Source organism: Mobula birostris, chromosome 6 (assembly GCF_030028105.1).
Source record: "Mobula birostris isolate sMobBir1 chromosome 6, sMobBir1.hap1, whole genome shotgun sequence".
Taxonomy (NCBI): Eukaryota; Metazoa; Chordata; class Chondrichthyes; order Myliobatiformes; family Myliobatidae; genus Mobula; species Mobula birostris.
This window is the reverse complement of record NC_092375.1, coordinates 192,304,005-192,327,727: the sequence shown is the minus strand read 5'-3', so window position 1 is coordinate 192,327,727 and position 23,723 is coordinate 192,304,005. Positions and strand designations below refer to the sequence as shown.

The following is a 23,723-nucleotide window of genomic DNA, read 5'->3' as shown; positions in this document are numbered from 1 at the left end:
GCTGATAATCCGCTGGGCAGTTTTCACCACACGCTGGAGTGCTTTGCGGTCTGATACGGGACAATTGCCATACCACACTGAGATGCAGTTGTTGAGTATGCTCTCAATGGTACAGCGGTTAAAGTCCGTCAGTATCCTGGGACAGAGGTGAGCTTTCTCGATGCTCCGCAGGAAATAAAGGTGCTGTTGTGCCTTGTTGACCAGGATGGAGGAGTTCAGGGACCAAGTGAGATCCTCGGAAATGTGAACACCAAGGAATTTAAAGCTTGATACACGCTCCACTACAGCTCCGTTGATGTAGATGGGGACGTGAATGTGGCTCCTGGCATGCCTGAAGTCCACAATGATCTCCTTGGTCTTCTGGGTGTTAAGGGCCAGGTTGTTGTTGGCACACCATGTGGCCTGGTGCTGGACCTTGTCCCTGTAGGCCGTCTGGGTCAACGTCTGAAACTTCATCTGGTGTATTTTAACAATTCCTTACAGTCATGTGCATCTATTGTTCATATAACAACAACATACAGATTCAGAATCAGTATGTGAAAAATACCAGAATTGATTGTGGTTGGGTGCCAAACATGAAACACAGGACAATACCACAACAGACAGCACAATGGCACAGAGTAGGCCTTCCAGCCCTCTGAACTGTGCCACCCAGCAACCCTAGCATAACTACAAGACAACTTACAATAGAACAATTACGCTACCAACTGCTACGTCTTTGGACTGTGGGAGGAAACTGGAGCACCCGGAGGAAACCCATACGGTCACTGGACTGTGAGAGAAAACCAGAACATCGAGAGGAAACCCACGCGGTCACGGGGGGAACATTAGAGGGAGCAGTGGAAATTGAACCCTGGTCATTGGTACTGTAAAGCGCTGTGCTAACCCATGGAGGAAAGTATTATTTGTCCTGTGACTAAAACTTATATCTACCATAAGACTGAAAAAGAAATTAAAAATTATGTTTCCAACTTCAAGACGACTCACAAAGTAAATTGTGAATAACGAAACCGAAGCACAATCCTTTGCATTAATAAAGGATGGAATATTAATCATCATACAATTATTTTGAGTAATGCATTTTCATGTATGTAACTTTCAATGTTAAGGATGTTGACTGGAGATAATTAGCTCTCTTCATTACTGTGTCTGAGGGTCTGTTACTCGCTGATCATGGCCTTTGTGTTAATAATCTCTCCATTTAAAAATTGCAGCCAAAAAGTGAACTAAGCAGCGTGCGACACCTGACATCTGGAAACTGGGAAGTCACACAAATCCTTGGATACGATGAAGTTCATCAGAAAATGTGAGCCTTTTGTGCACTGTAATCATTTACCCTTCTTGAATATTGACAACAATTGCAGTGAGAAAATAACTAGCTGTTTCTGATACTTTCACTTTAATAGGAAGATGTAATAAATCAAACGACTATTTCTTACATAATAGACTTTTTCACTAACATGAGAAAGTCTGCAGATGCTGGAAATCCAGAGCAACATATACAAAATGCTGGAGGAACTCAGTAGTCCAGGCAGCATCTATGGAAATAAACAGTCGACATTTTGGGCCAAGACCCTTCATTAGCACTGGAAAAGAAGGGCGAAGATGCCTGAACAAAAAGGTTGCGTAGGGGAAAGAGGCTAGCTGGAAGGTGATAGGTGAAGCCAGGTGGGTGGGAAAGGTTAAGGGCAGGAGAAGAAAGAATCTGATAGGAGAGGAAAGTGGACAATAACAGAAAGGGAAAGAGAGGGGTACTGAGGGGGACGTAATAGGCCGGTAAGAAGAAGTGAAACATCAGAGTAGGGAATAGAGGAGGGAGGGTGGAAATTTGTTAATCAGAGGGAGAAATCTATATTCATGCCATCAGTGTTGGTGTAATGACATAACCTAGCTCGACCACAGCTTGCATGAAGATCAGGTCTGTTGAGCTCCATTGCTTAAGAACAAAACGTGCATGGCATCATGTAGCAGATGCAAGATGTAGGTGAATCTGTGCATGCAGCTAATTGATAGGCTCAAAGGTCAAAAAAGACCATGTGTACTTTTTGGTGCTGTTGATTGGTGAACTAGGTTAGGAAATTCACTACACAACTATTAATTAATAATAATAATAAGTACTTTATTAAGCCCAGGTGGGAAGGTTTTTCATTACAGCAGCAACATTTAAAAACACACTTAGCAATCTGCAGACTTAACTAATAATAGAGTACAGAATAATAATATATGTCTCTGTCCACTCAAACAGTCTAGAAGCTGGGTATGGTAGTACCACGGTCCAGGAAATGTGTGTGTAACCAGGTCCCAGTTAAGCACAAAAACACTGCACTTCCAGTATTCCCTTTGGGTCTCAATCAGTGCACCAATCTCATCCATCTTATTTCCCAAGAACCCCACACCTCCCATGACGGAAGGTCTATATTTCCTCCTCCAAGCCTCAACCTTCGCTCTGGCTCTGCAGCCTTGCTGTTGTCCCCCACGGGATCTCAGGCCTCACTCCGGGCAGTAGCGTCAGTTCACATAGCTCAATCAGCTGGTCTCTGGAATAACCACAAGGTTTGCTCAGCCTTCCCTCCAAATACAAGTTAGCCACCACAAATGGTCCAGAATGACACACAGGAAAATATGAAAATAACATAAATTAATATGAAAACTTACTTTTTATTGTCTCTGCACAAACAACAATGTAAATATGTTGATCCTGGGCTAACAACTTAAAACATGAATTCTACTGTTCCATCTGTACCAATATTCACTCAGACAATTTCTCCAATTTATGACACCAAAGTAGAATCTCCAGTTGGCCAGATGATCCCTGCTTCGAACATGGGGCTTTCTTTGTGATGCTTAGTCTTTGGAATTCTTGTCCCTTTGTGTTTGAAGCCCCTTACTTTTAAACACCTTATATCAGTTCAAATATTGTGCTTCCATCTTGTTGGCTCGAGGTCATCTGAAGACCTATGACAGATTTCCATTAGATGTAGTCCACAGGCTACACAACTTTGTGCCTTCAGTGACTTCTTTTGCTCTATTCGAGTCTGGTTCAGACCAGTCAAACCTGGTCACTCAGACACTGGGAGATAATGAGACTACTTCTGCAAACCTGCCAACGTACGCAATATACAGCTTCTCTGAGAATGATTTCAGGTTTAGCAGATTAATATCAGAAATACCTTATGTCTAAGTTCAACTGCTCTGATGAGATTATCCCAGAGCAAGAGTCAGGTTGTCAAATCATTCACAAAATGGAGATTACAGAGCAGCTTCACACATGCTAGCCTCCATTCCTCAAGCACATGGCAAGAACAAAGACAATTAGTTTGTCTATTTCCACTGCCTTGACCAATTCAAGTTCAATGTTTTCTTCCATATTTTAATTCCTTCATGACCAACAGTGCCACTCTCTTAAAGAAGCCATAAGATGAAGTTTATATACATGGTGTCTCCAGATAGAAGACATCCATACTGCAGTTGCTGAAGCTACTGTGAGTGGGTGATTATAGAGTTATCTGATTACTTCTCTTCCTGTGCAGACTGCAGGGAAATGGCTTGTGGTCACTATAAATGGATTCCCTAACAATCAATCCAGATTCAGAATAAGGCTTATGCTTATTGTCAATCAACAGATGATGTGAAGTTTGGTGTCTTGTGGCAGCAAAACAGTGCCGACATAAAGTTACTGTAAATTACAAAAATAAATAACGGAAAAAGAAAGGAAGTAAAGGGTGGTGTTCATGGAATAATGGATCATTCAGAAATCTGATGGCAGAGAGAAGAAGCCATCACAGAATTGTTGAATGTGGGTCTTCAGGCTCCTGTAGCTATTCCTCTACAGGATTTGCTTCGTTGCGACAATACAATATATGAGTTTATGTAACATTTATGGTAACGGAGAAAATGCTGGAATTTAAACATAATGGGACGTTGGTATATATGTCAAGAAGTATCTGAAGTTATTCAACATATGTTAAGTAAGTATATGAGATACTTGCCTTTATTATCCAGAGTGTAGTATATAAGAGCGAGGAGATAGAGCTACAAGTAAGGCACAGAGAGTTATAAGCTTAGTCAGCTCCATCATGGGCACTAGCCTCCATAGTATCCAGGACATCTTCAAGGAGCAATGCCTCAAAAAGGTGGCATCCAACATCAAGGAGCCCCATAACCCAGGACATTCCCCCTTTTCATTCCTTCCATTAGGAAGGAGGCACAGAAGCCTGAAAGCACGCAATCAGTGATTCAGGAACAGCTTCTTCCCCTCTGCCATCTGATTCAGTAACTGGTGTGTCCCCCTTGTACAGCAATAACTTCAATCAAATGTTGATCAGTCCTGCACATCGTCCTGGAGGTATATAAACAATCCTTCTTTACAAAATTACGTCAACTCCAGGGTGTTGGTGTGCTTCCTTGTCTGCTTCAGGTCTACCACAAAATTTCTGTAGGATTAACGTCAGGATTTTGACTCAACCATTCCAAGTCATGAATTTTCTCCTTTTTAAACCAATCTGTTGTTGATTCACTTTTGTCTTTCAGATCATTGTCTTGTTGCATTCTCCAGCTTCTATTAACCTTCAGGTGATGGATTGCTACACAGAAATTCTCCTATACAATGTCCTGATGCAATTTTGAGTTTGTTGTTCACTCAACAATTGCAAGCTGTCCAGGCCCTGAGGCAGCAAAGCAACTATAAACTCTGATGCTCCTTCCACCATGCTCACAGTCCGGATGAGGTTTTGGTGTTGATGCGTAGTGTCCTTCAAACATAGTGATGTGCATTTCTGCCAAAAAGGTCAACTTCTGTCTCATCTGTCCACAGAACATTGTCCCAGAAATGCTGTAGAACATGCGGGTAGTCTTTTGCAAACTTGAGGTGTGGAGCAATGTTTTTTTTTGGAGAGCAGCGGTTTTCTCTGTGGTGTCCTTCTATGAACACTATTCTTGTTCAGTGTTTTGCCTATAGTGGACACATGAACAGAGACCTCAGCAAATTCAAGAGATTTTTGAGGATCTTTTGCTGTTACCCTTGGGTTCTCTTTCAGCTCCTTCAGCATTGCACATTGAGCTCCTGGTGTGATCTTTGCAGAATGACCACTCCTAGGGACAGTAGCAAAAGAACTAAGTTCCCTCCATTTGTAGCCCACTTCTCTTACTGTGGACTGATGAACACTCAGTTCTTTAGAAATGCCTTTGTAGCCTTTTCCAGCTTCATGCTTCTCTACAATTCTTCTAAGCTCACCTGAAAGTTGTTTTGTTCAAGGCATGGTGCACGTAAACAGATCTTTCTTGAGAAGAGCAGGCTTTGTCTACAAGCCACACCTCCATTCCCATCTCATTGATTGGAACACCTGACTCCAAAGACCTTAGTTAGACCCCACTTGGAGTACTGTGTTCACTTCTGGTCACCTCAGTACAGGAAGGATGTGGATTCTGTGGAGGGAGTGCAGAGGAGATTCACAAGGATGTTGCCTGGATTGGAGACAACGCCTCATGAAAATAAGTTGAGTGAACTTGGCCTTTTCTCTTGGAGCGACGGAGGATGAGAGGCGACCTGATAGAGGTGTATAAGATGATGCGGGGCATTGATCGTGTGGATAGCCAGAGGCTTTTCCCCAGGGCTGAACTGGCTAACGCAAGGGTGCATAGTTTTACGGTGCTTAGAAGTAGGTACAAGGAGGATGTCGGACGTTAGATTTTTCACACAGACAGTGATGAGTGCATGGAATGCACTGCCTGCAAAGGCGTTAGAGATGGATACAATAGGGTCTTTTAAGAGACTCTCAAATAGGTACATGGAGCTTATAAAAACAGAGGCCTATGCTGTAGGGAAATTCTAGGCAGCTTCTCGAGTAGGTTACATGGTCAGCACAACATTGTGGGCCGAAGGGCCTGTAATGCACTAGATTTCTATGTTCTCTGTTCAAATAGCTTATGTAGAAGGCTGGAGGTTCACATTTTTCCCAACAAATACATGCAATATTATATATATATATATATATATATATATATATATATATATATAATTATATATTATGCCAGTAAATTATGAAATAAGTCCAGGACCAGCCTATTGGCTCAGGGTGTCTGACCCTCCAAGGGAGGAGTTGTAAAGTTTGATGGCCACAGGCAGGAATGACTTCCTATGACGCTCTGTGCTGCATCTCAGAGGAATGAGTCTCTGGCTGAATGTACTCCTGTGCCCACCCAGTACATTATGTAGTGGATGGGAGACATTGACCAAGATGGCATGCAACTTAGACAGCATCCTCTTTTCAGACACCACCATGAGAGAGTCCAGTTCCATCCCCACAACATCACTGGCCTTACGAATGAGTTTGTTGATTCTGTTGGTGTCTGCTACCCTCAGCCTGCTGCCCCAGCACACAACAGCAAACATGATAGCACTGGCCACCACAGACTCTTAGAACATCCTCAGCATCGTCCGGCAGATGTTAAAGGACCTCAGTCTCCTCAGGAAATAGATATGACTCTGACCCTTCTTGTAGACAGGCTCAATGTTCTTAGACCAGTCCAGTTTATTGTCAATTCGTATCCCCAGGTATTTGTAATCCACCCTGACCCCCTGGATAGAAACAGGGGTCACTGGTACCTTAGCTCTCCTCAGGTCTACCACCAGCTCCTTAGTCTTTTTCACATTAAGCTGCAGATAATTCTGCTGGCACCATGTGAGCAGAGGGTAAGGGTGCAGAGAAGATTCACCAGAATATTGCCTGGGATGGAATGCTTCAGCTACAAAAGAGGTTGGATCAGCTGAGCTTGCTTTCATTAGAGCTGAGAAATGACCTGACTGAGGTTTGCAAAGCAATGAGGGGCAAACGATGAGTGAATATTCAGAATTCTTCCCCTTAGCAAAGGTATGTACAACCAGAAGTCATAGGTTTGGTAGTAGGTAAGTTAGAGCGGATTTAAGGAAGAATTTTGTCTTCAGCCGGAGGTTGAAAACCGGATCTCACTGCATCAGGGGTTGGTGGAGGCAACATCTCAGTATTAAACTGAGCATGCAAAACAGTGTGACACAGAAAGTTACAAGTGAAGTGTTAGGATGAGTACGTGGGATCATAGAGCCATAAAAAAGTACAGCATAGAAAGAGGCCCTGCAGCCCATTCTAGTCCCTGCCAACCATTTAAACTTCCTGTTCCTTTCGACCATCGCCCTCCATACCCCTACCGTCCATGTACCTATCCAAACTTTACTTAAACATTGGAAGACCACAATTTGTGCCGATTGGTGATAACATATCCTCCTCGCTGATCAATACTGAAGATCTAACCTGGTCCCAATATATCGATGCAGTTATAAAGAAAGCAATACAGTGGCTATACCTTATTAGGAGTTTGACAATTTCGAATGAGGTTGGAGGCGACATCAGATGGCAGGGTCTGCAAGACATGACTTCCTACGAAGTGAAACCCAATAGCATGAATGGTAGCAATGCTTCACTACCAGATGAACTCAACACCTTCCATGTTCGCTTTGAAAGGGAGAACATAACTACATCTGTGAAGATCCCTGCTGCACCTGATGACCCTGTGACCTCCGTCTCAGAGGCCGATGTTAGACTTTCTTTTAAAGAGAGTGAACCCTCGCAAGGTCCTAGTGGAGTACCTGGTAAGGCTCTGAAAACCTGTGCTAACCAACTAATGAGAGTATTTAAGGACATGTTCAACCTCTCACTGCTATGGGCAGAAGTTCCCACTTGCTACAAAAAGGCAACAATTATACCAGTGCCTAAGAAGATTAATGTGGGCTGCCTTAATGACTATTGCCTGGTAGCACTCACATCAACAGCGATGAAATGCTTTGAGAGGTTGGTCATGACTAGACTGAACTCCTTCCTCAGCAAGGACCTGGACCCATTGCAATTTGCCTATCGCCACAGTAGGTCAACGGCAGATACAATCTCAATGGCTCTCCACATGGCTCTAGACCACATGTGGCCCTCCTTTGTTCATCCATGTGTCTATCTAAGAGTCTCTTAAATGTCCCTAATGAATCTGCCTTTTCCACCACCCAAAGCCCCACATTCCATGTACTCAGCACACTCTGTATGTATATATATATATATATATATATAAAAAGCCTCTGTATTTCCTGCTGAAGCCTCCATTGGTCAGTGTTGGCCATGGATGTTGTGTTCTTACTGCTTAGATACACAAGCCAGGGTAATCCAATATGGAGAGCAAGCTGTTACCCAGACATGGAAAGCTCCTCCTCTCCACGCATTAACCCAAAGGAATGGCAGAGACTGATACAGTTTAGCCCCAGCAGGAATTGCCAGTCACTGTTGAACTCAACGTAGGACTGCCTTAGGGACTCCAGCTTTGGATTTTTCCCAAGGGTTTATTCCTGAAGCTTTCCCCATGAGCAGGTATAACAGCAAAGCAACAGAGATTTGAGATCAGAGTTTCCTTCCCCTGGATAAGCTGCCAACCATGGCTGACAAGCTCCATCTGCCCGAAACAACTGGTTTTAAGGTGCTTAAGGAATTGGTAGAGCGAGGCTATTTGAGATGCTCACCTTTGGGAGCATTTTAGAAGTAGTGGGAGCTTATTCCCATTACTTCTCCTAGCTATGACAACCATAAGGAACCATTTTTCTCCAATCAACATAAAATTATATCCTCTCGTATGAGCCATTTCCACCCTGAGAAAAAGGTGCTGTCTATTACCAGTTGCCTTTACCCTTTATGTCAAACTCAAGAATGCTGAAGAATGCAGACAACCATTACTATATAGTTGTAACTATTACATTATAATTTTGGACTATAGAAAAGCAGAAGTTTACAGATACCACTGTAGTGGGTTTTTTTTGCGTGTTGCACCAGACAGTCAGCCATTCTTGTCTGGCGCGTGGTGTCAGGATTGGTCCCCTTTCGGATTAACCTGGTCACGGTATGAACGTTCCTGACTCGACCCTTTTTTTTTAACGAGGCCGAGTTGCTAGCTCGACGCTCAACCCGGCACGGATGAAAAGCGTGCTTGGGGGTGTGGCCCAACTTGGATTCGAACTCGGGAGCCTTCGCTCTGGAGTCCGGCGCTGATGCCATTGCACCACCAGCCACCACCACTGTAGTGAGCCCATATCTCAAATAACGATGAGTCAGAGAACAGGAAGGAAATAGAGAGCTTACTGACATAGTGTCATGAGTTGATAAGAGTTGGTTAGACCACACTTGGACTATTGTGTGCAGTTTCGGGCTCCTTAGAAAGGATATACTGAAATTGGAGAGGTTTCAGAGAAGATTCACGAGAATGATTCCAGGAATAAAAGGGATACCATATGAGGAACGTCTGGCAGCTCTTGGGCTGTATTCCCTGGAGTTCAGGAGAATGAGGGGAGATCTCATAGAAACATGCTGAATGTTAAATGGCCTGATCAGAATAGATATGGCAAAGTTATTTCCCATGGTAAGGGAGTCAAGGAAAAGAGGGCACAATTTCAGGATTGAAGAGCGTCCATTTAGAACAGCAATATGGAGAAATTACTTTAGTCAGAGGGAGGTAAATCTGTGGAATTTGTTGCCACAAGTGGCTGTTGCCAAGTCACTGAGTGCATTTAAGGCAGAGGTAGATAGGTTCTTGATTAGCCAGGGCATCAAAGGGTATGGGGTGAAAGCAGGGGAGTAGGTATGACTGGAAGAATTGAATCAGCCCATGATTGAATGGCGAAGCAGACTTGATGGGCCGAATGGCCTACTTCTGCTCCTCTATCTTATGGTCTTATGTCAACAAAACAAAAGTGCTAGTCATTGATTTCAGGAAGGGGGTGGGAAGTAAACATACACCTGGAGATTTGAGGGTTGCGAGCTTCAAGTTCCAAAGTATGAACCTCCCCAATAGCCTGTCCTAGTGATGACACAGATAAGAACGCTCACAAACACCTCCACTTCCTCAGGAGGCCAAAGAATTTTGGCAGCCACTGTTGACTCTCACCGATTTTTATTGATGCGCAGTGCAGCTACTGTTCTCCGCATGATTGCAAGAAACTGCAGAGAGTTGTGGGCACAGCTCAGCACATCTCTCTATGGGCTCTGTCGATACTTCTTGCTGCCTCAGTGAAGTAGTCAGCATAATCAAAGATGCCACCGTGCCAGACACTCTCTCGTCTTCCCTCTTCCATTGGGCAGAAGATGCAAAAGCCGAAAAGCACGTCACACCAGGCTCGATGACTGCTTCTACCATTCTGTGTTCAGATTCTTGAACAAGAGCTCTTGTATGAAAATATGAACTCTTGGCCTCAAAATCTACCTCATTGTGATCTTGCACTTCATTGTTTACCTGCACTGCACTTTTTTGGTAGTTTTTACGGTTTATTCTGCATTGTTACCTTCTTCTACCTCAACAAATGGTGTCATAGCCAGGAGAAGCCTTTACGTGTGGCTTAGCTACTTAGCCCGGCAGAACCGTTTCCACTGACAGGAGAAGGGGCAAAGGCAGGTTACTGGCGCCTTCAAACTATTTGCTTTGGGCAGATGGGGCTCGTCAGCCATGGTTGGCCGCTCATCGAGGAGAAGGAAAACTCTGATCTCAAATCTCCACTGCCTTGTGGCTATACCCACTCAAGCAGAAGGCATCAGGAGTAAACCCCGAGATTTAACTGATTAGACATGTAAAAAATTGTCCTTCAATGTATTTAGAAAAAATCTGGAGCTAGAGTCCCTAAGGTCCCCCTATGTTGAGTTCAACACTGACTGGCAACTCCTGTGATGCTGCCGGTGCCAAACTGCATTAGTCTCTGCTGTTCCTTTGGGCTGATCAGATGCATGAAGAGGGGGAGCTTGCTACACGGGGAACAATTTGCTCTCCATATCGTACTGCTCTGGCTTGCATATCTCTCGTGCTGTTTTGGTTGGCATATCTAGATAGCTAGGACACAACATCCATAGTCAACCCTGAGTGACGGAGGCTTCATCTTAATGCACTGTGTAATGACTTGATCTGTATGAACTCTATGCAAGACAAGCTTTTCACTGTATCTTGATACAGTCGACAATAATAAACCAATACTAATACCAAAAGCAGTAGTGGGTCATTTAACCCTTTAAGCCAGCTCTGATGTTCAAAACAATTGTGGTTATCTACCTATTTCAACACATACACCTTAATACCATTTATATCTAGAGACCTATATGTCCATCTAAATGTATTCAACAACTTGGCCTCCTCAAACATCTGTGGTTAGTTATCCCAAACAATACAGGGAAAGAATAATCAGGAAAAGGTGGGACACCCATTAGGGACCAAATTGACAATCTGCATATGGAGCTAAGAACATTAAGGGCATGGGTTTTCAATGTACAGTGACATGCAAAAAGTTTTGGGCACCCCTGGTCAAAATTTTTGTTACTATGAATAGTTAAGTGAGTAGAAGATGAACTGATCTCCAAAAGTCATTAAGTTAAAGATGAAACATTCTTTTCAATACTTTAAGCAAGATTAGTGTTTTTTTGTTTTGTACAATTTTAGAGGAAAATTTTAAAGGAAAGGAGCACCATACAAAAGTTTGGGCACCCCAAGAGATTTGAGTTCTCAGATAACTTTTACCAAGGTCTCAGACCTTAATTAGCTTGTTAAGGCTATGGCTTGTTCACAGTCATCATTAGGAAAGGCCAGGTGATGCAAATTTCAAAGCTTTATAAATACCCTGACTCTTCAAAACTTGTCCCAACAATCAGCAGCCATGGTCTTCTAAGCAGCTGCCTAGCACTCTGAAAATTAAAATAAATGATGCCCACAAAGCAGGAGAAGGCTATAAGAAGATAGCAAAGCATTTTCAGGTAGCTGTTTCCTCAGTTTGTAATGTAATTAAGAAATGGCAGTTAACAGGAATGGTGGAGATCAAGCTGAGGTCTGGAAGACCAAGAAAACTTTCCAAGAGAACTGCTTGTAGGATTGATAGAAAGGCAAATCAAAACCCCTGTTTGACTACAAAAGACCTTCAGGAAGATTTAGCAGCCTCTGGAGTGGTGGTGCACTGTTCTATTGTGCAGCGATACCTGCACAAGTATGGTCTTCATGCAAGAGTCATCAGAAGAAAACCTTTCCTGCATCCTCACCATAAAATTCAGCATCACAGGTTTGCAAAGGAACATCTAAACAAGCCTGATGTATTTTGGAAACAAGTCCTGTGGACTGATGAAGTTAAAATAGAACTTTTTGGCCGCAATGAGCAAAGGTATGTTTGGAGAAAAAAATGTGCCGAATTGCACGGGGGTGGATCAATCATGCTCTGTGCTTGTGTTGCAGCCAGTAGCACAAGGAACATTTCACTGGTAGAGGGAAGAATGAATTCATTTAAATACCATCACACCGTCTGTAAAAAAACTGAAGATGAAAAGAGGATGGCTTCTACAACAGGACAATGATCCTAAACACACCTCAAAGTCCACAATGGACTACCTCAAGAGGCGCAAGCTGAAGGTTTTGCCATGGTCCTCACAGTCCCCCGACCTAAACATCATCAAAAATCTGTGGATAGACCTCAAAAGAGCAGTGCATGCAAGACAGCCCAAGAATCTCACAGAACTAGAAGCCTATTGCAAGGAAGAATGGACGAAAATCCCCCAGACAAGAATTGAAAGACTCTTAGCTGGCTACAGAAAGTGTTTACAAGCTGTGATACTTGCCAAAGGGGGTGTTACTAAGTACTGACCATGCAGGGTGCCCAAACTTTTCCTTCAGGCCCTTTCCCTTTTTTGTTTTTTTGAAACTGTATAAGACGAAATAAAAAAGTTTTCTTGCTTAAAATATTAAACAAATGTGTCATCTTTAACTTTATGCCTTTTGTAAATCAGGTCATCTTTTACTCACTGAGCTATTCGCAGTAACAGAAATTTTGACCGGGGGTGCCCAAACCTTTGCATGCCACTGCATATCCATATCACTATGGAGATGAACATTGTTGTTCAAAAGTTTATGGGGAGCAATGTTGGAATTGTAGAGCAAATAAGCATTGAAAATGAGGAGGAGTGACATGATTTAGTAGGTTTAGGTGTGGAAAAGCTTGTTTGTGTGTCTCTCAGGCTATGACAGGGGGCAAGGAAGGAGATTGCTGGGACTGATGCAAATTCTTTAAGTATTTTCTGACTCAGATGGGATGTCAGATCATTGGAGGACAGCAAGTACTTTCAATAATAACATATAACTTGAAGGGGGCCAGTGCGCCAAAAGAAAGCTTTTGATATATTGGCCCTCATAAATCAATGTATTGAGTACAGAATATGGGATGTTATGTTGAAGTTGTATAAGACATTGGTGAGGCCTAATTCGGAGTATTGTGTAGTTTTGGTCATCTACCCACAGGAAACATGTAAATAAGATTGAAAGAGTACAGAGAAAATTTACAAGGATGTTGCCAGGTCTTGAGGACCTGAGTTAAAGGGAAAGGTTGAATAGGTTTGGACTTTATTCCCTAGAACGTAGAACTTTGAGGGGAGATTTGATAGAGGTATACAAAATCCTGAGGGGTATAGACAGGGTAAATGCACTCGGGCTTTTTACCACTGAGGTTGGGTAAGACTACAACTAAAGGTCATAGGTTAAGGGTGAAAGGTGAAATATTTAGGAAAATATTTAAGGAAAACAAGGGCCAACTTCCTCACTCAGGGTGGTGAGAGTGTCGAACAAGCGGCCAGCAAAAGTTGTGGATGCAGGGTTGAGTTCAACATTTAAGAGTAATTTAGACAGGTATGTGGTTGAGCAGTCCTGGGTATGACTCTAAACTGCAACCGGTGATGTGGCTCTGATTGGGGACTTTCAGAGCTTTGGAGAAAGTGGAGTTACCCCTTAGTCATTCATTGCTTCCAGGGCCGCTCTGACCCGGAACGGTAGCACCTGCAAGGGTTCCTGCTCAGGATACGAGCGAAAGCCAACGGTGGATCTGGCAGAATCAGTAACTGAACTTATGACGGAGAAGGTGGTTGAGCTAGGACCTCAAATGTCAATGGTTATAGTATAGGCGGATGAACATTTGGGAAGGGAAATGGCAATTTCTTTAGTTCGCCCAACGGTAGGCAATAGCAAACCACCGTTGTGCAAGTTGCTAAGAAAACCATGGTCAAACTCACAAAATGTATCACAAAACAACAGCGTCAGGAGGATCATCAAGGCATCTCTGAAGATACTTCGCTCAGTAGGGTTGATTCTAGGCAGCAGGGGATCCCTGACCATCATCAAGCTAGTGGTCATAAAATTCAGGTAGCACAAAAGAAAATTATTGCCACTTGGAATGTAATAACCCTGTATCAAGCAGGAACATTGGACAATGTGATAAATGAAATGGAAAGACTAAAGATTAACATCATGGGAATTAGCGAAGTTTGTTGGATAGGTGCTGGAACATGTCAGAATAGAAATAAAACACTAATTTATTCTTGTGGAACATCCCATACTAATGGAGTAGGAATTCTTATGGACGAAAATATGGCAAAAAGTGTTTTAGGACATTGGGCAATATCAGAAAGAGTGCTCCTTGTTAGATTCAGAGGACAACCATTTGATTTAACAATTATACAGGTATATGCACCAACAATAGATGGAACAAATGAAGATATAGATAAATTCTATGAAGAGCTTGAACAAGTAAAGAATGGATGCAAATCTCAAGATATTGTTATTGTCATGGGAAATCTAAATGCTAAAGTAGGACAAAGTGCTGATGGAAATACCACAGGAAAATTTGGACTAGGGCAAAGAAATAAAAGAGGTGAGAAATGGGTAGAATGGTGCAAGATGAATAATCAGGTCATTATGAATACCTACTTTAAAAACCATCCAAGACGCTTGTGGACCTGGAAAAGTCCAGGTGATAATACTAGAAATCAAATTGACTTTATTACTATAAACCAAAGATTTAGAAACTCAGTGACTCAATACAAAACATATCCAGGTGCAGACTGTAATAGTGACCATAACCCAGTAGTATGTCATGTAAAAGTAAAACTTAAAAATCTAAAGAAGCAAAAACCTGAACAATCCCTTGACTACTTGCAATTAATTAAAGAAGAAAACTTAAGACAAGTATTTACAATTGAAGTAAGGAATAAATTTCAAAGTCTAGAAATAGAATCTGTTGAAGATGATAGCAACCATGTAGAATGGAATTAAAGAATACCTTGGTAGAATCAGCAAAGTCAGTGATTCCTAAAAGAGAAAAAAGAAAGAATAAATGGATGACAGATGAAATCAAAAATCTAATGGAAGAAAGGAGATGGAAGAAAGCAAATCCTATAGAATGTAAGTCCTTAGATAAAAAAGTTAAAAGCTTATGTCAAAAAGCCAAAGAAGAATGGTTACACCAGGAATGTGAGCAACTAGAAAGAATCTCTATTACTGATCCTAAAAGGTTACATCAACAAATCAAGAATATCTCTGGTAAAAAGCTCCTCTGTTCTTCAGGTGGATGTTTGAAAGCAAAGGACGGTACCATTATCATGGAAGAAGATGAGATTATGAACAGATGGACTGAGTGTATTCAGGAATTGTTTGAAGATGATCGAGGCAAAAAACCAGAAATTAAAAAAAACATTGAAGGTCCAAGTATTTTAAAATCTGAAGTTTGTAATGCAATAAATAAGATGAAGAAAGGAAAGGCAACAGGTCCTGATGAATTAGTAATAGAACAAATTCTCGCCCTTGAAGATTATGGAATTGAAAAGCTTACTGATTTAATCAATGAAATTTATGAGACTAGAATAATACCAGAAGAGATGAAAAAATCTGTATTTATCACTCTTCCTAAGAAACCTGGAGCAATAGAATGTGAATTACATAGGACCATAAGTTTAATGAGTCATATCACCAAGATACTTCTAAAAATTTTGATAAGAAGAGCTAAAAGTAAGATACAAGCTGAAATAGGCAAAGAACAATGTGGTTTGGTGAAAGACAAAGGTACAGGAAACGCAATATTGATGTAAGGATACTATCAGAACGAGCTATTCAAGTGCACAAAGATTTGTTTGTTTTATCGACTACACAAAAGCATTTGATAAAGTGAAGCACAATAAGTTATTTGCAATATTACAGAAAACTCTAGATCTAGATTCGAAAGACCTCCGCCTATTCAGAAATCCGTACTGGGAATAAACTGCCGCTGTAAGAATAGATGGAGAAGTGAGTCAGTTACGAAAATCAAGAGGGGCGTTAGACAAGGGTGTGTTTTCTCCTCTGATTTATTTAATGTGTACAGTGAAACAATATTACAAAAAATAAGAGACATCTTGGGAATCAAAGTTGGTGGTAAAAACATCAATGATTTCAGATATGCAGATGACACTGTGTTAATTGCAAGTATGGAGGAAGAACTACAAAACTTAATTGATATAATTGTTCAAGAAAGTGCAAAAATGGGTCTATCTATCAGTTGCAAAAAGACAGAATGTATGGTGATATCCAAAAAGAAGGAGAATCCTATCTGCAGGCTGAGAATAAATGGGGAAGACATAAAACAAGTACAAAACTTTTGCTGCTTAGGAAGCTGGGTGACATCAGATGGCAGGTGCGACATGGACATCAAAAGAAGAACAGGGATGGCAAAAGACACCTTTACGAGAATGAAGAGTATACTGACCAATACTAAACTAGACATGACAACCCGCCTCAGAGTACTGAAATGATACGTTTGTCTAGTTATGTTATATGACTCAGAATGTTGGACAATATCTAGTAACATGAGGAAACGAATTGTAGCAGCAGAGATGTGGTTTTTAAGGAGGATGCAAAGAATATCATGGATGAAACGATTATCTAATGAGGATGTCATGAACAGAGCAAGCACAAAAAGAGAAACAATGTATGAGATCATGAAAAGGCAACGTAACTTCATTGGACATGTGATTAGGAAAGATGAGTTAGAATGCACAGTAATCATGGGAAAGATTGAAGGGAAGAAAGCAAGAGGAAGACAAAGACAAGTGATGATGGAGACAGCAGCCAGCGAACTGGAAATGAATACCAATGAATTGATCCACTTGACCTGAAACAGGAGTGTGTGGGCCATGGCAGTCAAAACTCAAACTGGGCATGGCACCTGATGATGATGATGTGGTTGAGAGGGATATGGAAGGCTATGGTCTGGGTGCAGGTCGATGGGAGTAGGCAGATTACTGGATCAGCATGGACTAGTGGGCCAAGGTGCCTGTTTCCATACTTTAGTGTTCTGTGACCATTTTATCTCAAAATGCTAATGTAGCCAGAAAATTATTATCCATATTTTCATACATAGCGTGAGTGACTATTTCACTAGTACAGTAATCTATTGGTGTACTTTGGATCATCAGAGAGCTATTGCATCAATGCAAGGTTGTGAGTTGTTTCCCCATCCCCTTCACAATATGTGAAATACGTCACTTAGCAAAGCATTGTCTGCACAATAAACTTAACCTGGCCAAATAAAGATGATTCTAAACATAGTTTTGTCAAGGAAAATTATTATGTTAAGCAAATCTGTTGGTTTAAACAAAAAAGTGCTAATATATTTTTGTCATCTGATGATTTGCCTCTCCAATCTCATCCACTAGATACTTTCTGAGTACAGAAGATTCCCCAAGATCAAGACAGTTGTACAGGTGAGCAGAATTCAGTCATATCATACCTGTTTAAATAAAAAAAATTGTTTCCAATATGGTATGACAATTAAATGAGTGCAAAGTGTAATCATTTTGAAAAACAAGAAGGCAAAAATCTTTGAACTCATGGACTTTGCTAATGAAATATCATCTCTCTCTGGGCACCAGTTTTAAACTTGGTGAAAGGGTCTTCATTTAACTTGCCTCTTTAATTTTTTTTTACAGAGTTAGCTAATTTCATTTTATTTAATGAAATTAAATGTGCAGATCAAAGTAGATGCACAAACAAATCAGTGACATTTCTCAAATGCACAAATACAAGTTAAATGATACTGTATCTAATGTTATGCATGTGTGTCTGAAACTGCAATTTACAACAAATAATACAACTGAAGGAATGGTTAACTGGGAAGGAGAAATTTCCTCGAGGAAGGTTATGTTAAACTAACAATAGAGAACAGTGCATAATCACAAAAAAGTAGATAAATTAATACTTAAACTATTTAAACTGTCTACTCCCATTGACCTGCATGGGGACCATATTCCTCCATACCCCTGCCATCCATGTACCTATCTAAGCTTCTCTTAAATGTTGAAATCAAACTCGCATGCACCACTTGTGTTGGCAGTTTGTTCCACACTCTTACAGCCCTGTGAGTGAAGAAGTTACTATATCTATACCCCTCATAATTTTGTATACCTCTATCAAATCACCCCTGAATCTTCTACATTCCAAGGAATAAACCTTCCGTGGACTCAGTTTACACCGCATGCTGTCAGAGCAGTGCTGCCAGGATAATCAAGGACACAACCCAGCCAGCCAACACACTTTTCGGCCCTCTTCACTCCGGGAGAAGGTTCAGGAGCTTGAAGACTCGTACGACCAGATTTAGGAACAGCTTCTTTCCAACTGTGATAAGACTGCTGAACGGATCCTAACCCAGATCTGGGCCGTACCCTCCAAATATCCAGACCTGCCTCTCGGTATTTTTGCACTACCTGAGTTCCTATTTTTCTATTTTTCTATTTTCTATTTATGATCTATAATTTAAATTTTTAATATTTACTAATTTTTACTATTTTAAATATTTAATATTTGTAATCCAGGGAGCAGGAAGCGCAGAATCAAATATCGCTGTGATAATTGTACGTTCTAGTGTCAATTGTTTGGTGACTATAAAGTATAAAACTCCTAACTTATTCAATTTCAGGTCCTCCAGTCCTGGGAACACCCTTGTAAATGTTCTCTGCACTCTTTCCTCATTTCAATCTGATGCAAAATAATTAATTTTATATTTTGAATAAAGTATCACACCTTGTAGAACACTATCAAGTCTCAATCTTGAGTTCCAATTCAATTTTAAATCCAATGTAGGAAAACAGAGTTGGCATTGTGAACGAATACTTCATGTACAATATGCCAGGCATCCAGTCAAATCTCTTACATTGCCCACATCCGATAAAATGGAAAGCTGGCTCTCTGAATCCAAGATGAGAGTAGATAATCAGCGGTGAATCTATTCAAAAGCTGTGAAAACTATATCAGAATTAAATGGACTTCCGTCTCTCACAAAAGGAGTTGCGATGTCTGATTTTAAACTCAGACCAATTTTGTGCTGTAACTTAAAAGTTAAAATGCATATTCCACTTCCCTCTGTCTGTGCAGTATTCTTTAACTGCAAAGATCCTTGATAAAAAAAAACTTAAAATTAGGACAAAGGATGCAAATGTGGGAATGTTAGACACCGTGTTTATTAGAAAGAATTGAGTTGGGAGAAATGAATCAGTACATAGCAAACTCATGGTCTGTTCATGGGCCATAATCTGCTTTTTCCTACTTCCACATCATTGGAGTTCAGTATCTCAGTAATTCTCCCACAACCAACAATGCGCTGACAGTGTCTCTTCACGTGGTGATGTAACGTTTGCAAGTAAATTCCCAAGATCGGAGAACATCTCAACCCGATCATCAACCATCCGAGAGTCACATTTTCCGAATTATTTCCAACATCTCCCTTTCTCCAGTATTCTGCTGGAGTTATTGGCACTCTCTCTGGAAGTTGGAATCTCAAGCTTTTCTGGTTTCATTAGCTTAGCACTAAGTACTACACTGTCAGAGATAGTGTTGTTTGCTGCACTATAGGAAAGATGTTGAAGCCTTGGAGAGGGTGCAGAAGAGGTCTACCAGGATGCTTCCTGATTCAGTGGCATGTGTTATCAAGAAAATTTTTTACTCAGAGAGTCGTGGATGCCTGGAATGTGCTGCCTGACATGATGGTAGGGGCAAATATATCAGAGATTTTTAAGAGAGGTTTAGATAGGCACATGGATGTAAGGAAAATGGAGGGATATTTACATGGTGTAGGTAGGAGGGATTGGTGTTTGGGTGTTTTTGATTTCCTTTTTAGTTGGTTCAGCACAAAACTGTGGGCTGAATGGCCTGCTCCTGTGCTGTACTATTCTATATCACCATTTTTTTAAAGATGTACAATTGAGTTAGATGTACGTAAATAGTCCCATGGTAATACTTTGAAGCACACCAGGTGAATATGGGACCAGTATTTAATCTCAATCAATATTACCTAAACTAATTGTTTCATCATAATGCTGTTGATTCTTGTGGGAATTTACTATGTTGAGAATGGCTGTTGCGTATCTTGCATTACAACAGTGGGAACACTACAAAAAACATCACAGCCTGCTTTGGATATCCATAGGTTACAACAGGTGTTGAACGATTGCAAGTATTTCTTTCAATAAACTGTTATCTCAAACTATCTCAAACTGGCATCTAAATGTGAGCCATTCTGTTTATTGACCTCTCCTGTTCATTTGGACTTTGGATCATCTGTAATTTCCTCTGGTTCCAAAAGTACTTAATCAAACTGAAAATTCAAATGCAACTTTATCTCGCTACCCAGGTTTCCCGTGTTCCAGGCACGAGTTGCTATTTCAGATTCTCAGCATTATGCTCATTGGGGTAATTGTTCATTTGTTACGTGCCATGTCTGACATGGGCGATCATGATCTTTCCATCTCCATCAATGTTCTTGTCAAATATTTCTGCAGAATTGGTTTGCCATTGCCTTCTTCTGGGCAGTGTCTTTACAAAACAGCCATTATCGATCCTCTTCGGAGACTGTGTCCCTGGCGTCAGTGGTCACGTAACCAGGACTTGTGATATGCACCAGTTGCTCATACGACCATCCATCACCTGCTTCCATGGCTTCATGTGACCCTGATCAAGGGGCTAAGCAGGTGCTACACCTTACCCAAGGGTGCCCTGCAGTCTAGTGGAGGGAAGGAGTGCCTTACACCTCCTTTGGTAGAGACGTACTGTATCTCCACCCCGCCACTTTGTTGGGGTAATACCTGGTTCAATATCAAATTTAATTTGCATCCGTTTTTCAGTCACAGATCATCAGTACAAAATAAGTTCATTGTTTCTGTTCTAAACTTGCTTCTTTATTGTTCTGTTAAACAGTGTTCACACTGCAGGATCATTTCACCGCCAGTGTCTTTCCTGTAATTTCCAGAGAGAGAACTGCACCTACTTCAGCGCCTATTTCAGTCCCAATAATGAGCACTTCATTCTGCACTGTGAGGGTAAGCTTGAAGTTTGTTGAGAAGTACAATAAGAGCAATTGGTTACTATTCTTTCCATATTTGAGACGTCCTGATTCAGCTGTTGCAAGCAAGGAAAATGCTGTTTGTGATTTATTCAAGAGAAACTTTTTTGCCTATCGTGGGTGAAATTTCATGTGCATTGATTTAACGATAGGAACTCCATTAGTCTATACAACCATTGTATTGGTTGCCAGCTTACCGTTAAAGTTTTGGGTGATTTCATATCCAGTTAGTGCAGGTGGCATGGCAGTATAGAGGCTAGTGCAATTGCTTTACAGCAACAGCAATAACCATTCAGGGTTCGATTCCCACCGCAGTCGGTAAGGAATTTGTGTGTTCTCCCAGTGACCGCATGGGTTTCCTCCAAGTGCTCTGGTTTGCACCCACATTCCAAAGGTGTACAGGTTGTTGGCACTGGAGGCATGGTGATCATAAGGCACAAGAGCATAATTAGGCCATTCGACCCATCAAATCTGCTCTATCATTCCATCATGACTGATTTATTATCCCCCTCAACCCCATTCTCCTGCCTTCTCCCAATAACCCTTGTTGCCCTTGCTCATCAAGAGCCTATCAACTTCTGCTTTAAATATACCCAACGACCTGGCCTCCACATCTATCTGCCACAATGAATTCAATGAAAACTGGCTAAGGAAATTAGTCCTCACCTCTGTTCTAAAGGACATCCTTCCATTCTAGTCCCAGACTCCCCAACAACAAGATACATTCTCTCCATATCCATTCTAGCTAGACCTTTCAATATACGATAGGTTTCAGTGAGATCCCCTCTCATTTTTCTAAACTCTGGCAAATACAGGAGCAGACTCCTGTGAGTTGGCACTTGTGATCCGCCCACTAGAGCAGTTGTTGACGATAAACAAAACAGTGCATTTAACTGTATGTTTCGACGTACATGTGACAAATAAAACTAATCTTTCAACTTTAACTTTGGAAGTCCACTTGGTAGGGTTCAGCTACTTTCATTCCTTTTGGATTATGAATGAGTAATATACAAAGGAATGCCCATTTAAAGCAAAGTTAATATTTCAAGTTCCCAATCTTTTAGCAGAACCATTTCTTTTGCATGTATGGTTAAGATTATTTCTTAATGATGGATCAGGAATGATAGATTCTCTCTTAAGGGGTAGGATTTAACGAACACAAGAGATTCCGCAGATACTGAAAATTCAGAGCAACACACACAAAATGCTGGAGGAACTCAGCAGGTCAGGCAGCATCTATGGAAATGAAAAAATAAACACAAGAGATTTTGCAGATTACGCTCATCTCACTCATTTTTGTTTCACATGAATTACAGAATAGTTGAGTGACCTTATTGTTGATTTGTAATAAAGGATTAAACATACATTTTTGATGTGGAACTCAGTTAGTTGGAAGTGTGTCATAGTCATACTTTATTGATCCCGAGGGAAATTGGTTTTCGTTACAGTTGTACCATAAATAATTAAATAGTAATAAAACCATAAAGAATTAAATAGTAATATGTAAATTATGCCAGGAAATAAGTCCAGGACCAGCTTATTGGCTCAGGGTGCCTGAGCCTCCAAGGGAGGAGTTGTAAGGTTTGATGGCCACAGGCGGGAATGACTTCCTGTGACGCTCTGTGTTGCATCTCAGTGGAATGAGTCTCTGGCTGAGTGTACTCCTGTGCCCACCCAGTACATTATGTAGTGGATGGGAGACTTTGTCCAAGATGGCATGCAACTTGGACAGCATCCTCTTTTCAGACACCACCGCCAGAGAGTCCAGTTCCATCCCCACAACAACACTGGCCTTACGAATGAGTTTGTTGACTCTGTTGATTCATACAGTGTGACACTCCCTCACTTAGCCCGCCTCTCATCAAATTTAGTTTGTTTTGAAGTAATTGCTGCTCTTGGGATTTTATAAATCTGTGTTCAACTGAAATATTATTCAAGGAAACATAAAACTTACAAGATATGTGTACAGATTCCTTAGATATCTATACAGTAAAAGGATGATATTAATCTACATCTATAATGGCAATGTAGGAACTGATGCTTGGGAAATTAATTTCTATATACTTCACTTCCTGCACTCTGAATAAGGATCCATTAGTTCAATAAGGCTGATGGTTTAGTTTACATAATTTATCACAACGACCAATGTAACAATTGATGGAAGTGGAAGTGCTTCAGTTTGAAGTGCATCATCACACTGAATAATGTAGAAGTCTCCCAAGGTAGAGACATTAGTGCTTTAAGTTTAGTCTTCCGAGATGATTCATAATTTTGTAATTGTTTTCAATTGTCATCAACTTGGAAAGTTAACTAGTTCTCTGTCAAAGAAAGGGCTTTCTCCTTGCAGAAGTTTTTTCTGTATTTTTAGGTACTGTTTCAGAATTCTGGCATTGGCAATATTTTGCTTCTGTGTAATAAATGAGGCCATTTGGTTTATGCTATGCTTTAGTTCTCTATGCTATGACCCGAGTTAGGATCTGCTTATCAAAGGGATTGAAACATCTAGTCCTAT

The 23,723-nt window shown here is 41.0% G+C and overlaps 1 protein-coding gene across 1 annotated transcript in view; it reads left to right on the top strand.

Moving 5' to 3' along the window:
• Positions 1 to 23,723, top strand: part of LOC140199671 (inactive dipeptidyl peptidase 10-like) — a 928,450-nt gene that overhangs the window by 844,121 nt on the left and 60,606 nt on the right. Inside the window, exons 14-16 of the mRNA XM_072262134.1 lie at positions 1,215 to 1,306; positions 17,535 to 17,582; positions 21,067 to 21,188. Coding sequence (XP_072118235.1) covers positions 1,215 to 1,306; positions 17,535 to 17,582; positions 21,067 to 21,188 — 262 coding nt within the window. The remainder of the gene's footprint in view (positions 1 to 1,214; positions 1,307 to 17,534; positions 17,583 to 21,066; positions 21,189 to 23,723) is intronic.